Raw genomic sequence first — 17,452 nt, 5'->3', positions numbered from 1 at the left:
CCTGCTTTGCTTTTTTGTTGGTCTTGTTAAGTCAAATCTTTTCTAGCACTTCAAACCTGATCTCCCATCCTTCCCCTGCAATGCAGAGTGTAGTTTATATTCTGCCATGTCGCAGGGAAGTAGTGAGGCTGCTGAGTAGATGTAAAATTTTCACTCTGACTCCACCCTAGTCTTTCAGAGCACTCTGATCATTTAGACTAAGGCACGTGGAGCCAGGGAGCCACCTGCTCTCTGACAGACTCTTCTTTTCCCCAAGTCTGGAGAGAGGAGAAGACTTTTGGAAGACTTGCCCAGCTCTACCCCTCTCTTTGGGAGTAGCAGAGATCAGCCAATGTTGCAGAGGTCTGAGAGAGATGAACTGGAAGGATCTAAGAGGTTATGGTCTTTGCCTTAAGCAGGTCTCCTCTGTCCAAATTGATCTCCAAAAAGATCAAGTCTAGCATATCAAGTCTAACAAGTAGACTCTCTCACTCTTGCCATGTGGGCAGTTGCATGCCCATGGAGGTAAGAGAAGGAAATTCAGTGAGTACACAGTCCTGAGAATCCTCCTTCTGTGTGCTACTCAGATGTAGGTGAGCAGCTGTGACTCGGATTAAAGCAATAATCTAGTGACACTGAGCAAGCTCAAATGGATGTATGGAGGCAAAGTTTCTTTAAGGGCCACTAGAGAAAAGACTTGATCAGATACCATCCTGAAGATGCCACCTGGAGCTGTTACCTTGGAAGGAACAGCAGTAGCACAACCTAAACCCAAGTCACATTGTGAACCCTTTGACTCCCACCTCCTGAGGAAGCACAAAGAGAACTGTGCTCTAGCAGATCTGTACTCTGATGGAGGAGTCAGGGCTAGGATTCATTTGTCACAATTCTTTAAACACAGCTAATAATGAGCTGTACAACTAAGAAGAGCTGAGGATGTTTTTTATGAGTAATATAAAAACTAGTCATGTTGTAGTTGAAACAAAATATAATACAAATTAGTTAAGGAAGGTTATCAGATGCATTTTTGCCCTTCCCATGAGAATACAAAGCTTATTTTAACTCTGCACCATATCCTTGCTTACATACCTACTGTATTCAGACCTTAAATTGTAGTAGCTTCAGGTGAATTAAAATATAAAATACAATATAATTTGGTCTTCTCCAGTGACTTTGTGGCTAAGATCACAAAGCACTCTGTCGAGAACAGGAATTAAACTAAGTCAGAACATTAATATTATCTGCAAAATGGACTGACTTCTAAAAAATGCCTTGTAAAACTCACTACCTGCCCACTTTCTGCATGGCCAGTGTGAGAGACGCCATTTCTAATAATGGTACTTATAATTTCGTTACTACACCAGACGTTTGTAGGGTCTAGTTTAGTTACACTGATGCATTAGCAGTTCCACAGATGGACACTGTGTCTTAATGAGGTCTTTGCTAACAATTCCAAATGGCAGAATTAAAAATATTTTTTAAACAGTTAACACTTTTTACGTTGCTGTTCTTTTACTTGTTCTTTTTCTTTCCCTTTCTGTCCTTCTCCCAAACATTAACATCCACGAAGTTAGTGTATGGTTTCACTGAGCCTTAGATACTAGCCAAGATTTTGTTATTAAATATAAATTATTTTATTGTATGGTGCACAGTAAAGCAATGTGAAATACTGGTATCTATCCTCAGTATTGTTGTTTTGCTATCGTGCACAGATTAATTATCTTATCTTAACCGCTCCATATAGAGTTTTCATGGTGGTGACTTAAGAAATGTTTGAACGTTGCAGTAGTTAAGGAATATATGAACATTGCAGTATTGCCTGGACTGGTTTTCAAAGTTGCTGGAAGAGTTGTTTTCGAAAGACTCTACCAAGTGATTTATTGAGCTACCATGTTTACATCTATATATCTTACTTAATCTCTAATAACAGAATATATCATGAAGTTCCATTTTAGGTTTTTTGCTCTTAATATTTTAATATACATCTCTAAACATAAGAATTTTTGTACGTTTCACCATTATACTGTTGTAACTGCGTATAAAAGCATGCAAAAATAATCACTCTCTGGGACCATACAATGGCGACAAATTTGTTCATTAATTTCAGGCAATATTATAGCACAAGTTAAGAAGAAGAAAAATAGTAGCAAATAAATAGCAATTGCTTCATGGACAGTTAGAGAAGGATAATGTCTAGTTGCAATTCACTCTGGCTACATCAGTCTCCTGTCAGAATCTTGTTCAGTTTTGGACACAAAGTAAAAACCAAAGTAGAAAAGAAAAGCTACTTTTTATGAATCAAACTTAATACCTTCTGACATTGGTAGACAGGCTCATTAATTTCAGTGGGTGTTGGATCAGGATATAGATCTTGAAGCCTAAACTTATTTTTCCAAAAATAGATAACATTCTTATTTCTTCATTATGGCCTAATTTCAAGTCCCTTGAATCAGGCTATTAACAAAATATTATCCTATCTTGGAAAATAATACAGATAAAACTGAAATTCCACTCAACATTCACATAGCACTTTTCCTCTTCAAAGCATTTTAGAAGCACTGATGAATCATAACATTAATTAAATGACTATATTTTTTAAAATTCAGCCTTCCAAGAGCTCTGTTCTCTGCAGGGAGCAGGGAAGAGGATAGCAAGGGACTAAAACCAGCTCCACTAATCAGAAAACTTAGCCTGCAGCAATTAAACTGAAGAATCACTTCCCTTTGCAGAACCTTTTTTACCTTGGGCTGGTGGAAAGATGAAAGGAAAGATGACACTGCAATATAAACAAGACATAAATCTGTTGGTGTGTAAAGGAGCTGATTAATTAGATACATTTGCACTACTTCGTTCAATAGGAGGGCGAACAACTCCTTTCCATGCATTTTCCAGTTTGTATACCTGGCAGGAAATGTAAACAAAATTAATTAAAAATGAAATTATTTGCATGATTTCCCACATGGACTCCATCCATTCTGGGTATAAACCCCAAGCATGCAAGGTCACATTCCTTGGATCCAAGAATAATAAAGCCTGGGTCTGTCATTTTTGTTCCCAGCCGTCCTACCAAAGCTCAGACTGCCAGGGAGACAGACAAAGCCACTACCCAAATCCTTTTTTCTGGCCAGGGCAGGGGGAACAACGTAAAAGCTGTAATATCTGTGGTTTTGTGACAGTTTACCGTAAAAAATAGTGCTGCTTCTGCTGCTGAGGATGACCAATAGAAGCCTATTGGTGGAGATTTTTCTCCTTCTGTGGACCCAGTGGTTGTTTAGCATATCAGGTCAACAGATAATTAGGCGGGTCAAGCTGGACTTGAACTGACTCATTTTTATAGTCCTGATGTGGGTGAGACAGTCAACAAAGGACACTTACACCTCTTCCTAAATTCATCTTCCAAAACCAGGTTGCAAGTCAGAGAATGTGTTTGATGGTTGGTTTGCCTCTCCAGCATGAGAGAGAGGGGCTAGAGATTTCTCAGCTGATATATGGATTATCATTCAAAATAGAAGCCGTCCACTATGCTGGGTGAGAGGTGCCATTAAGAGAAACTCCATTTAGCCATTGTATGCATAAATCCATTTCTGTACTAATTTTCTGGCTGTTCTGCTGCAAGCATCTACTCCCCCCAAGGAGAGCTAGTTTCTCCAGAAATCCACTTTTCTATGGTGGCATGCATCCCATGACAGTTGCCAAAAAGACAGCAGCCAAGATGAAAGAGGCAGAGATGTACAGCAGGGTCTCAATACATTGCTCTAGTTTTGGCATTAGTGCCAATGGACCCAGCTGAAGTGCGTGTGCATGCAAAGTGTAGACATGGATTTAGCCTTTGAAGCACACATCGGGACAGATATGCTGTATGAATTAGCAGTTTATGGCCAGCTAAAGAGTCCTGGAAGTTCTTTAATCTCTACGTCTTAAGACAACTGCTAATATAATGCCTGAATGTCTGCAGTCTTGCTGTGTGAGAGGAATGCACAACATGAAGGTATTCCATTGAGAGAGGAGTAAAATCAGTATTAGGAGTAACAGTAGATTAAATAGGTAGTTGTCTGTGGAACTGAGATATACAAGAGACAGCACGAATAGTACAAGAGCAATATATTTTAAACACACTGGTATTTTCCAACCTAAAATCTATGCTTGTAAGCTAGCTGAAGTTCCCTTTAGTTCAGAACATGAAAGAGCAGGAGCCTGGCGGGGGTCATGGGCATGCAGGGGTGTGACTAAAACAGGATCTAGCCGAGCATCAAACTGGAGGTGGTTTAAACCAGTATGAGGAGAGAATGGAAAAGGTTGGCAGACAGGGTGGATGCAGAGATATATTCTTAAATATCAGATATGCAAGAGATGGCGAAGGAGCAGGAGATCTTAGCAGTTAAGAGCCAAAGGGCTGAGGGGGTACAGCTCAAGGAAGAAAAAATATCAGTCATGTAAGAGAGGGGACGGGGGGCAGCCCTGAGAAGGTGAGTTGAAAACAAGAAAAATGATCAGCCAGAGGGAGGCAGGAAATACATGAAATGGAAAAGTTGCATTTCTGGAAACGGAAGCTGAAGGAGGAAGGTGGCTGGGTTAAAATGCTGCTACAGGAAAGAAAATCTTTGAAGGATCATGGATCTGAGAAAGCGATTTGCTGAAAAGGGGTGATTGCATGGTGATTTCCCATGGCATGCTCAGGGTGAAAATATGAAAATGCTTCTCTCTTGTCTTTGTCCGGTGCTACTAGCTTCTATACATACTGCTCTTCCACCCCTATTATGGCTGTGCCCTTTGTCATTCCTCATTCATGCCATACCTTTCTCTTGTAAAATATAGAATCATAGAACCAGTATCTTTAATCTTTTTAAAAAGATAAAAGCTTCTATATTGGTTACTCTTTTAGATATTTGATTCTTCTACAAGCAAATCTCAATTGACATGACCAACACAGGTATCGGTGGTTCATGTACTTTCATCGCTCTATGAAAGTTTGAGGGTTTCTTCCCTGAAACTGTAAAAAATTGCTATTCCTGCTCCCTGTAGGGCTTTATATGCTACACTACCTATTGCTGAATTTATTCTTGATAAAAAAGATCTTAAAAAAGGAAAACCAATGAATGGCACATCACATACAATGTATCAGGGAAGATACTGTTCCTCTTTGTCATGGTCCGTACCTAATACCAATGTTATGTCTTGAAATCCTGCTGCCTGTCATCAGAGGTGGTAGGAAAGAAAAAAATATGTATAATTTTTTCTGAGGGGAAGAGGGATTCTTGAGACCTCCACCTGATCTTTTATTCTGTCTCAGCAGCTGTCAGCAAAGTGCACCTGGGTGCTTGGGGGCACAGGAGGGCATGTGTGTGTGGCGTTTTTTATTCTTTCTGCCTTCTCCAAAAAAATTTATCTCCACAGAGTCTTAAAATTTAAGTTCAAATAAACCTGCAAAGAGGTGAAATCCAGCATTGTTCTCTAGCTCAAAGCACTCATTATCCCAGCTTAACTGGCAGGCAGGCTAGGCTTATTGTGAAGCAGCTAAAACAGTGGCTCCCGCCCACGAGTTCTGAGGTGCTTACTCAAACCAGTCTAAGTTAACTCATCACTTATTCCCTTACAAATGATTGAACTGAGATGATAATTCTTTTGGATAGGGATAATTGCAGTACTACAGTCAATTAACATTATGTAGTGAAATGTCTTCACATGCATTTACTCTGAATTGCCAGAGATTACAAATGTTTGTGCACATCCCTAACATAAGAAGTTAAAAAAAGAAGTAAAATACCTAAAAAAAACATTTTTGGCTAAACATTGGGAGTGAGATTCAGGTGCCTAAAGATAAGCATTAAACATTAAAGACCATAGGGCATCCTACCTTGTCTTCAGCTGCTTTTCCAGAAGGCTGTTTGTCTGTCATAGGTCTACTAACTCTGTGCAGACATCTCGGGTATCTAAGAGCATTTGAAACTGTTAGCTCCCTATGTTTGGACACATGAATTGCCCCCTATATGCCTTAAAGATGGCTTTAGCTTTCCTTTTACATCCGAATCCCAAACTGACCCAACAACACTTGCTCAAAGCGGAGGGACCCATGCTTTTTGGGTGAATGTTTTTCAGTCCTGTTGCTCAGGTTTTTTTCCACTTTCTTCATCTAATACTACTTCACACACAGTGGCCTCAGAAACTTGAAACTGATCTATTGTGATGAGGAAGATCACAGACCATTAGCTAGCACTGGTCAGGCCATGTGGGTTTCACAGTAGCCACTGCATTTGAGTTGCATAAATCTGCCCTGTCAACAGCTTAAGTCACGTCAAACCAGAAGTCACCAAACAAAGGGAAGAGAGAGTTGTGGTATACGAAGTGTTGTAACTTATAGTTCCTTCACATGCGACATAGGCTGCAGTCAGCAGTGCTAGAGACTATATATTATGGATAGGGGTGGATAGCAAAGGCACTGGCTCAGTGGTTGTGGTCGAAAGCCTGTTTGTCATTCAGTGCTGAGCGAGAGGGCATTAAACTTTGGGGTGGCTAATGAACCTTATTTCAGCTTGCACCACTCTATCTTCTGAAATAGGGATCCTCCTTTATAAACTAACATTGCCACGTCAGGTGGATTATTTCTTGTTCTTGACTCACCTACACCTTTCCTGGTGCTCCCCGGAGTCTGAGGAGTAATCATCTACTCACATGGACAAGTGTCTCTACCTCAGTACTGCAGCCTTTCTTGCTTTCAAAAATATTAACATCGTCTCCTTCCATATGCTAACTTTGCTGCTGGCCCCACAGCACTGGCAGTACCCTGCTTCATCTTCTTTGGTTTGCTTCCTCCTCTGTCCCATAAGAAAAATACACGTTTGGGTCTAAGACCCAGTCTGACAACATTTCTTACTTCTTAACCTATTTTGCCTTTAAAATTTGGGGTAGTTTTTCCCTCCTAAGTGCTCCAGTGGCAGAAGAAAATCTCCCTATGAAAACTAATAAACTGTTACTCCCCCATGCCTCACATGTGATTCACTGCTGCTCTGATGCCTACAGAATACCTTTTACTGCCTAGGCAGTCCAAGTCCAGAGTTTGCTACATATTGTACTAAGCATAATTATTTTTTCTGGGCTCTTACACCCCAGTCTTGCACCTCAGTATGTGCTGAAGATTTCCATTGTTCAGAGAAGGGGCAAGGTTCCTCTGGCACAATGAGGGCACTTTCAGCTGCTACCCTAGCACCAATAGTGATTATCAGTTACGCCTTAAGAAATCAGTATCTGACAAGAGAAAGCACGGTGCACAAATTAAGTCTTTATCAAGTACAGAAGTGGTATTTCTGCCACTGCTATCCCATGATGAATGCACTCTTAATTCATTAGACTATCAGTTGAATACACTGCTCATGATCAAAATTGTTCCAACCGAATTAAACAGACAATTTTGGCACATTCATTAAATAATGATTGAAAGTAATAATAAAAGCTCTCCCAGTAATATTCTTTCCAAAAAGGCTGTGAAATAATGAAGTTGAATGGTCTCAAAAACACAAGGATGATGAAAATGCACAGAAACATGTAAGTCTGGAAATTTAAGTGAAGTGTTAGAACCAAGAGAACAAAATTCACATATATGGTAACATACAGACACCAGTAGTTCTGGAATAGGCTATCTGTATCATTACAACAAAATATGGTGGCATTTTGCTATTTTTATATTATGTAGCTACACCATGTGAATTAATGAATATCTTTGAAGGGGGAAAATGGTGGTGCATTACTTTTATTAGAGCAAGCTCTACCTCCAGGACGGGCTTCTTAGTTTGAATTCTTCTCTGTTTGAGATTTCTTATGTTTCCAATAGGTTAATTTTCCTAGTCTTGTTCTCTCAAACTAGGAACCATGCCACAACTATTTAATAAATGTGCCAGTGTGTCAAAGTCATTTTTCAGAGATGAGTGAAAATGGAAATGAAGTCAATGGGGTTACATTAGCAGTGAATTTGTCTCAAGGCAACCGTAGGGGAATACTTCCAAAAGTGGAACCTTATTTGTAATAATTTTGCTCCTGTTAAATCTACCAGACAAATAGTTTTCTCTGCTGTTTTCTTCTGAAGGCAGAATCTTTCTTAGGACAGCTATCAGTTTGATCCTATGAAGGAAAAAGTTTCCTGAATTAAGTAATGGAGGCATGTACTAAAGTGCTAATGAGACTTTATCATGCAAAGGAAAAGGTGTTAAATCCGCATTGTTGAAATGTTTAGTAAGCAAACATTATCATCTTACAGTCAAAGAATTAGTGTACGGTGATAGACAAATCCTACTCTCAATATAAAACAGTGATAAAAGTCTTATCTTAGAAAAATAACTCCAAAATGTATAGCATCAGAAAAATGCTGTTCCAAACACCTACCCTTTCCTGTGGTCCTGCCCCCAAGTTACGGCCATTTCATGTCTGTCTGCCTTCCTTTATGAGTGAAACAGAACAAATAAATATGATTTCTTTTTTCCTTGTCAAGCTCATGGTTATGTTTAATCATATTATGTAAATCCTCTTTAAAAGCCTCAAATCAGATCTGGGTCATATAATGGGTAATGTTGCTCAAATAAAAAATCAATTTATTTGTAGATCAAAACAATTCTGTATGAACCCTAACCAAAATTAATAATGCATACTTATTTTTAATATAATTCTTACACACATCGTGTCCTCTTCCCAGGACCCTCAGAGTTCTCACTTCCTCAGCTCAGTCAGGGAGACGTCTTGAGCTGCAAGTTGAATTCCCCAGCCTTCCTACTGGTAGTGGTAGATAAAACTTTGCTGACATTACAAGACTAGTTTCCATTTACACTTTTTGGTCTGCTTTCAGAAGACCAGTTCGTAACGTCAAAAAAAATAATTCTAAATGCAAACACTCTACCGATGTAACATAGACTAATGCAAAAGTCAGCGATTGCATGTGGTGGTAGCTGTGTTGGGCTGATGTAGCGGTAGCTGTCCTTTCATTGGCATTACTCGACATTTACACTGCTGTGAACGAGAGTAGGATTTCCTTTGTATTTAATCCTAAAAGCATGAGTCCCTTCTGCTTCTCACCTATTGTAAAGCAGCAAGAACATAACTGAGATATGAGAAGTTAACTGATAACAATGTTTTTCTGCGGATGTAGTACAGCAATTTATTAACTATATACAGTTTCAGAAAACACATTGGGAATGCAGGCAAGTTACTGTGGAATGTTTTTTACAGTATATACAGTATAAGGAACAGTCTTTAACTTCTAGCTTTCATGACTTAGCTCTATATTAAAGTCACTGCTTTCTCAAGTTTTTATGTTTTCAATTAAATTAATGACACATTTTTTATGCCTAAGGCAGGGGGGTTTCTCATCCCAAACATATTTTCACGTAGCTAACAAAGTGTTCAAATAAATCACAGAAAATATGTTAACAGTTAGACTTGCTAATAGATTTTAGGACCATGTAAACAGTGACTTAGATCAACCCTATAGCCCAGCCATTCCCCTCTTCTTCCAGGTGGTGTGCCACCTTTTTCTGGTGAACCTCTGGGAGGACAGCTTGAGCCGTGATGCCTGTCTATGTGGTCAGCTGCTTCACCAGCATGTGTGAGCAGCTCCGTTGGAGGTGGCATTCTGGCTTTTAGCTGCACCTCGGGGACAGGGCAAGAGGAGGAAGCCTGTCCACCTCACCAGCAGCACCTGGCAGGACCTTACACATTATGATAGGGGATAGGATATGATATTTACATGCAGATGTAAATAGCATTTCAGGCTGTTCTTGAACGGTGTATCATTTTGGGGAGGGAAGATTTTCCATTTGCTCAAACCAACCTTTTCTGAAAGAGGAAGTGGTGTTAATATCTGTACTACATCTGATATTAATAATATTGCTGAAAAGCTAATAATACAAATGAGCAATTAAATATTAAGGGCAAAGAAATAAAAATGTTTGAGGACAAGATTTGTATTTGTATTGCAGCACACCAGTAAGGTTCAAATCCTACTGCACACATTTTGTTGGTAATGGTAGGCTTTTTATAATCAGGAATGTTTTTACATGATATAGAGAGAGTAGTTTCTAAGATGTCACATTACCACAAAATCTGTTTGATAACCTTGAAGTTTAACATTTCAGTACAGATATTTTAGTTTTTATCTGTACTATGAATATTCTGTTCCAAATGACTGGTTATATTTCTACCACAGCAGGCAAAATTATGAGAAATAAAAATAATTTAACATTTGTTAAAAGATGTGATTTTCCTCTTACCTCTGCTTTCAAAAACTGACACACGCAACTGAATTTCAGAAATAAGGGTTTTAATAAGTACTTATAAATACTAATTGATCAGAACTTTTTAAAGTTATGAAAATAATCTGATTAAATTATCATATTATACACAATAATCATACCTGATAATTTCATTCATAAAATGTGATGTAGATTAGATTACTAATTATATTCACTTTTCCCAACTTTCCTGTCCTTTTCATCCTGCATGATATACTCCCTTGGTGATTGCTGTTTGCAAATTCCTACACAGCTGCACTGAAGGTGATTCAGAGTTGTTTCACTGACCTCAGCAACAACTTCATCAGGCCCTCGCCCTCTCTGATCTTGTCTTCATCGCGTTGGAGGACTGAGCTGCCATTTTACCATAATAGTGACCCTCTAGAACTGGTGTGAGGCTAACCTTGCCCTACATGTATATATATTTACATTTCTACTATGTATATATATATAAAAATTCTCAGAAGCTTCTCCTGTGTTATTTTCACGAGCACTACATGAATATCAGGTGCAATTTTGCCAAAAAAAAAAAAATCTTTGTTCATTGAAACATGAAAATAGTTATAATAATCAACAGAATTTCTTTTTCATGTCTTCAGTTCAGTGTGACCATTTTAAAAATTCATTGCACCTTCCATTTCAGGAGATTTTAAGTTCTGGAAGTTAGTGTTACATGAAATAATCTCTGAATATCAGACAGGAATAGATGTCAGAAAGGCTTCCTTTCTGGACAATACCATGCATACAAGTGAGGATGTGTGGAAGAGTGCAGTGTCATCTCTGAGCACCAAATAAGCAATAACATCATAGAAACACTAATAAACCCAGTTAAATTACTGCATGTAGGATAGAATTAACCTTGTTCGGTGAAACTGGTCCTTCAGAGAAGATATTTTCACAAATAACAACAATGTCATTGGTTTTGCATTCACTGTAATGTTTTTAACAACTGATGCACATTTTATTTGTAGTACTTTGAGTTATGAGTTGTGTGATGGGAGATAAGGACTTGCAAGCTCTGTAAGTTGTGGTATTCAGGTTAACTTTATACATATGTTTGGCCTGTACTATCATCATTTCATTCTCATAAGGGCATGATGTAGCCCATATCTGAAGTCTCCAACTGGGTGTAAAATGGAAATACTAAAAAGTGGCTAATGGGTGAAATGCTTCAACATGCAATCGTATAAATGTGGCTTTCTCCAAAGTAGCATCAGTAGCCAATTAGATTACGTGCAATGATGCAAATGGTGCTAATAGTCTTGCGTGTTTTCCCTGTACTTCTCCATCGCCCTTTATTACTGTATCTTCTGAATTCTCCCTTCATTTTCTTTCAACAAAGGCAAGTATGCCATGAGGGATCTGGTCCACCGACTGCCAGGCGCTAACAACAGCAACAGCTCGGCAAGCAAGGCCATGTCTGATGACACCGTTACTGCCATTTGCTGCACTCTGCATGAAGTCATCACTAAAAACATGGAGAATGCCAAGGCCTTACGAGACGCAGGCGGCATTGAGAAACTGGTTGGCATATCTAAGAGTAAAGGAGACAAGTATGTTTTGCAAATCACCTTGCACCTTTTTTAACATCTCCAGTAGTTATTGTCAGTCCTGAATGTGTTTGCCTCCTCTGTGCAATCTTGAGTTGAATACTTCAGTTTCCTCAGAAATCATATGCCCAGTGTGAAAGGTAACAAGAAACAGTCAATGCCAATAGCAAAGATCTCTGTGGTGGTTTATTTTTGACGTACCATCGGCAGTGCATGGAGTGTGCTGCATGTGCAGTTTAAGGAAGAGTAGTTATCTACAGTAACAGCTACCTCTACGCACTTCCAGAAGATCCTGATAAACATTAGGGACCAGAGCTGTTAGCACCCTGTAGAAGGGGTGACATGCAGGTGGAGGGATCCTGTGAAAGGAAGGGACCTCAACACAGTTCTGATACTGTTCCTCTTGCTCTGGGAGTGAAGAATATAAAGTCACTTCCCTCTTCACAGCACCCTTTTCCCTGCCACTAGCTTGGTGCTGAGGTGGGGTGTGGTAGAAATACAGATCCATGGATCTCCCAACACCTTCCTTCTGAAAGAGCACTAGGATAACTGCAGGCACTAAAACATGCAAAAATCTTACACATGACTGTGACATTTTCAGGGCAAGCTATGGTTTCATCTTGTCTGTTTTCCTATGTACACACTCTTCATGAAGAGTTCACTCTTTGTCCTTCTTTTGCCTAAAACAGATAGCCTGGTTCTCATATTTGTCAACCTGCAGAAGTATAGTGCAATGGGACTATGGCAGTTTGAAAACAAAAAGCCTTCACTATAGTGTACAAAACCCATCAGTCCACCTACTCGAAGCTGTCATCACACAGCCTACCGCAGCATCAGAGCTCTAAAAGAGCCCCACAAAGCCAGGCCACAACCTGAAGGAAAGATTTATGCACCCTACATTTGGTATGAGAACTTATGCTCGCCTATGTGATCAGAGCATCGCCAGTATAATTTAATCACATTTCTTTTCCTCTGTTGTCACCCTTTTCTTTTCATACCAAATTCATTACTGAAACATTCTCACATTCTAATTGTAAGAGGTAAAAAGTAGTAGCATAACAAAGTATGTGATTCTAGTTGTGGGAGCTCCCCACGCTCTGCCAATTTATTTACATTTGCATTTTTTAAGTATTATTAAATCTATTCAAAATTTTGATTTATATTTCCTAGATCAAATGCACTGATACTACAAGCAGGTTCATATCCATTTCTCTTAAGTTGAATGTGTCTTTCCCCAGAATAATGCATTTGTCTACCTGTTCATTATCTGGTAGAGTTTATAAATACCTGTTAAGTCTGGAATTTTCAAAGCATCACGGGCAGTTTTAGGAGGATCCAAGAGTGTGATTTGCAGTCCAAATATCCCTCATAACTGTGAAAGACATATGTATGTTGAATGAAAGTATTTAGCCGCGTAGTGTTGTGTAATTCCAAAATGCCTTCCCAAATTGTGATTCATATCCCCCCTCTCAAGTACTTTGGGTTGCGGTCCTGTGTTATTACTATCACAGGTTACACAGTTCTAGAACAAGAAAACCTTTCAACTCACAGTGCTACAAATGCCCATCTTAAGTGAAAGTGTCATTTTTTAACTTTCAGAAATATTAGTATCAGACACCATTGCTTTGGTTTGGTTTCTTACAGGTAATCCATTGTTTAAAAATCAGAATTGCTGATTGTTGGACTGATAGGGAATTCTGGCATGCTCAGTTTAATACAGTAAAACATTTTAGTATGTGTTTATCTTGTCCAGTATGAAGCATCTGCTTCTACAAGTGCAGGATATTAGCCTGGCCATGCATCCTGGTACGTATCAGTGCCAGGAGTGTGGGGCTGGCCCTGCTAGCCTTTGGAACATGTCCAGGGTTTGAGCGCTTTCCCTGTATGACAGCACAAGAGAACTGGTGTTGATAAGGTCATATTGGCCAAGCCCATATTGGCTTCTCATAATTCCTGTTTCTCCTCAGTACTCACAGTATGGTTGACACAGTTATTTTTCTGGTTACTCCATGCTACCAGCACCCCACTAGCCAGTACAGCTGGAAGTATAGTAGAAACAATTATGCCTGAAAGGGTTCAAATTCCTGTTTATTCACCAGTAACCACCTACTGCTCTACTTTGGGTAAGAAATGGAAGAAAAGGGAAAAAAAAAGCACCAAATAAGTTACTAGGAAAATACTGTAAGTTAATGGAATCAGTTGTGTAATGAACATTGTTTTACCAGCTTGAGTGTCAGCCTACCAGTGGTCCTCCTCAGAGGTCACAGGATGCACCAGAGCCTGACCCCTGAGAAGACTTCCTGCCCAAGCCAGTAACATATGCTGCTGGTTTTCTGGTTTCTCTTTGGTTTTGCAATCCATGTGCCTTTTCTGAGTAAAACTTGCATCACCTCAGTGACTGCCCCAAACACCATCAATCCTCACTTCAGACTTTGGCCTTTGCAAGGTTTTCTAGCGCTCTACTGCTTTATGTGTATTATTGGTACAGCACAAGGGATTAACTACACAGTGTATGCTTCCTCAGTAGGCTGGGTTATCTTCCTGGTCCTTTTCTATTTGACCCTTCTTCACCGAGCTGAATATTCTCTGATTTTGGGGTTTTTTTTAAGATGATTTTTTTTAGAGCTAACTATCCCAAGAGTAATATATGATTCCAACTGATTATAACAATAGTTCAGAGCTGCTTTCAAAACCTTTCTGAAGAGAAAGTCCATGTGATGTTATATATGGTTTTCAACATGACCTTGCATTGCTGTCATTAGAGGGTAACGGTGTGAGCAAGATGCAAGTGCTAATTTGGATTCCTAATGAAATTTGTCATGATTTTTTATAGTCAGTTGTATTTCTGTGCCTTGACTCTGCACTTCAAAAACAGTGCTCATCTCCACCTAGAGTGTTTCTTTTGGCCACTGCTCAGAGGTGCTTAATTCGTTGAGCTGTCATGAGTTGAAGTTTGGCAGCTTATAGAGAAAGAAACTCTGGCTCTAACTTCTTGTCCTTTATGCCAAAAGTTGTAGCCAGGACATCTTCTTAGATGTACATAATACCATTTGGGTCCTCAACGAATTTTGCTAGTTGCTGCCTCTCCCATTCCTCTTTATTATGCTCTCAGCGTGAATCCTTGTTCTCAGTGTGCTGAGGAACACACGTTTTGCTCCTCACTGAATAATTAGTACTATAGAAATAACTTGTAGTGCCCTTGCTTAAAAACACATTGGTCTCCAAGATGCCAACCAAAGATCTTATGGTACATTTAAAACACAATGTAATTGTGGGTTTAAATCCATAGCGATTCATTTGAATATTAGAATGAATGGAGTCTTGTACTTAACAGTCTCTTTCTCACTCTTTCTTTCTCTCTCTCTCCCTTTTTAATATGTGTGTGTAACAGGCATTCGCCAAAAGTGGTGAAAGCAGCATCTCAGGTCCTCAATAGTATGTGGCAGTACAGAGACCTGAGAAGTCTCTACAAGAAGGTAAGGCTTGGGTTTTTTCTAGATTTGTCATCTTTCATATGGTTACCCAAATCTGGGGGCTGAGAGACTTTAGACCAAAACAGTTATGTGAACTTGAAATTCACCTAGAGTTTAAAATTTCAGATACTCAGAGCTATGTGTTTTTCTCTCGTTTCCACTTTTAACATAGAAATATCTTTTGAAAATACGTGTGGTGGTGAAAAGGGAATGTAAATTTGATTTTCAAAAGTATTTATACAGAAAGTGCTGGATCTGACAGCCCTGGAGAGTGAAGTTTTCTGTTGATATAACAAACATACGCGAGCTCTCATACTGTACTTTTCCTTCTTGCATCTCCCCACCCTGTCCTGAGGAGACTACCAGAATTCCGGCCCTTCAGCTCCCAAATTTCCTCATGAGATTGTAAACAAGAGTATCTGAAGGAGTGGTGCTTAGGGACCAGTTACATGTAGAGCTGGGCTGAAACTTGATAGCTTCACTTCCAATCAGCTGGCAGACAGTAGAATAATATACTTGGGTTTCAGACAGACTGTGGAGTCCATAGTACCATACCATTCCCACAGGCCTGATAACCTCTTAAAAATTAATTGCAATACAGTAATACGATCATGTGAATCAACATCCAATATACTTTTAAAAATATAAATGTCTACTTAGTAAATGACAACATTTAAAGTAACTCTTGCTGAATATTTCCAGGTGGAATTATACTCCATGTGAGTATCAGCCTGCAGATTCAGTTCTCAAAGGTCATCTTGCTACATGGAATTTCAAAGCTGATCTAATTGATACTTGTATTTGTAATCTCAGCAGAGAGAGAAGACTTCATGTGGCACAAAAGTTCAGGTCCTAGTTAAGGCTGAGGCATAAGAATTGTGAAACAGGGAAGGTTCACAGCAGCGTAGTCTATGCTGTATGTATTTTGCACAAGAAAAGAACCTATTATGCACAAAATCTCAAACTGGCAGAAGCTGACCTTCTGTTTGAAATGCTGTTCTTCTGCATGCCTCAGCCCTGCTTGTGTCAAGTCTGAGGAGTAAGGAAGATGATTATTGAGTCTCTCCCATTGTTCACTTCCAGTGTTTTCAGTCATCCTTGGCAGCCCTAGGGAGACCATATGTGAAGACATTCCAAGTAACGAGCTGGTACTCAACTGTCCCATTAAGAGGTGGGAACAAACATGAGCTAGAGTAGGCTTTTCTTGATTCAAGGCAGTAACACACTGGAAGTGTGCACAGCCTGACTTCTGTGCATGTGGGTGGCTGCACTGTAGAGGCTGAACTTCACTGCACCATAATCTCTTAGAGGTTCTTACAATGTCTGGCTCATTTCCAACCTTCTGTCTCTAGATATATGCTATGATGGAAAAACAGTTTCATGCTCCATGCATGAGGTAATCTATATGTTGTATGGCTTTTGAGTATACTGCTACCTAAAGGACATTCTGTTGGCTGCCGTAATGTACTTAGTCATGTTGGCTGATAATGTACTTACATACCAAGCATGCTTGGGTACTAAATACCTTGCATGCTTAAAAGAACATTTTCTGCGGCCACAAATACATATTTGTGGTATGGAAAATAGGACATGCTAGCCTGTGAGGTAGCTACCAGGACACTCGTAGCAGACAGGTTGTCTGTATTCTCAGGAAGCATTTTATTAACCTCTGTATTGGCTAATACCCACAGGCTTCATAAAACCTTAAAATGAAGGTCAGTCTCTACTACATATTTGTATAATCATTATATGCAATTACATATGCTTCTAAGCATTGTATAAATATGGTTTCTTCTAACCAAAGTGTTCAGATAGTTAATTTAAAATACTCTTCGTTGTTAAAAGACATACAGTAATCTTTATAAAGTTCATAATATTTATTAAACTTGCCTATAGTATGCTGACTGTTATGATGTCTGAGTTTCACCACTGTTGGGAAAATAATGTTTCTATGATAGGAAAATTAGAAAAGTATGCATCATACTAATAATCAGCTAGTTATGTAATATAAGGATACTGGGTCAATGTAATGTTTATTTCATCCCATTAAAATCCATATGATGAGTGAGCATACAGTTAGCAGTATAATATTATTGGCACTTTGCAGTATCTTACACTTGCCCAGCCTTTTTTGAAGTGCAGGAAAATCCCACTGCATAACCATCACCAATTTCTTCCT

General features: G+C 39.1%; 1 protein-coding gene across 1 annotated transcript in view; it reads left to right on the top strand.

Moving 5' to 3' along the window:
• LOC104616733 (catenin delta-2) overlaps positions 1-15,276 on the top strand; it is a gene marked incomplete at both ends in the record, with an annotated part of 117,014 nt that extends 101,738 nt beyond the window's left edge. Inside the window, 2 exons of the mRNA XM_010281840.1 lie at positions 11,593-11,803; positions 15,192-15,276. Of these exons, the coding sequence (XP_010280142.1) occupies positions 11,593-11,803; positions 15,192-15,276 (296 nt within the window). The remainder of the gene's footprint in view (positions 1-11,592; positions 11,804-15,191) is intronic.
• Between the last annotated feature and the right edge of the window lie 2,176 nt (positions 15,277-17,452).

Source organism: Phaethon lepturus, unplaced genomic scaffold (genome assembly GCF_000687285.1).
Source record: "Phaethon lepturus isolate BGI_N335 unplaced genomic scaffold, ASM68728v1 scaffold5962, whole genome shotgun sequence".
Taxonomy (NCBI): Eukaryota; Metazoa; Chordata; class Aves; order Phaethontiformes; family Phaethontidae; genus Phaethon; species Phaethon lepturus.
The sequence above is the reverse complement of the archived record's forward strand: the minus strand, read 5'-3'. Positions and strand labels throughout refer to the sequence as shown.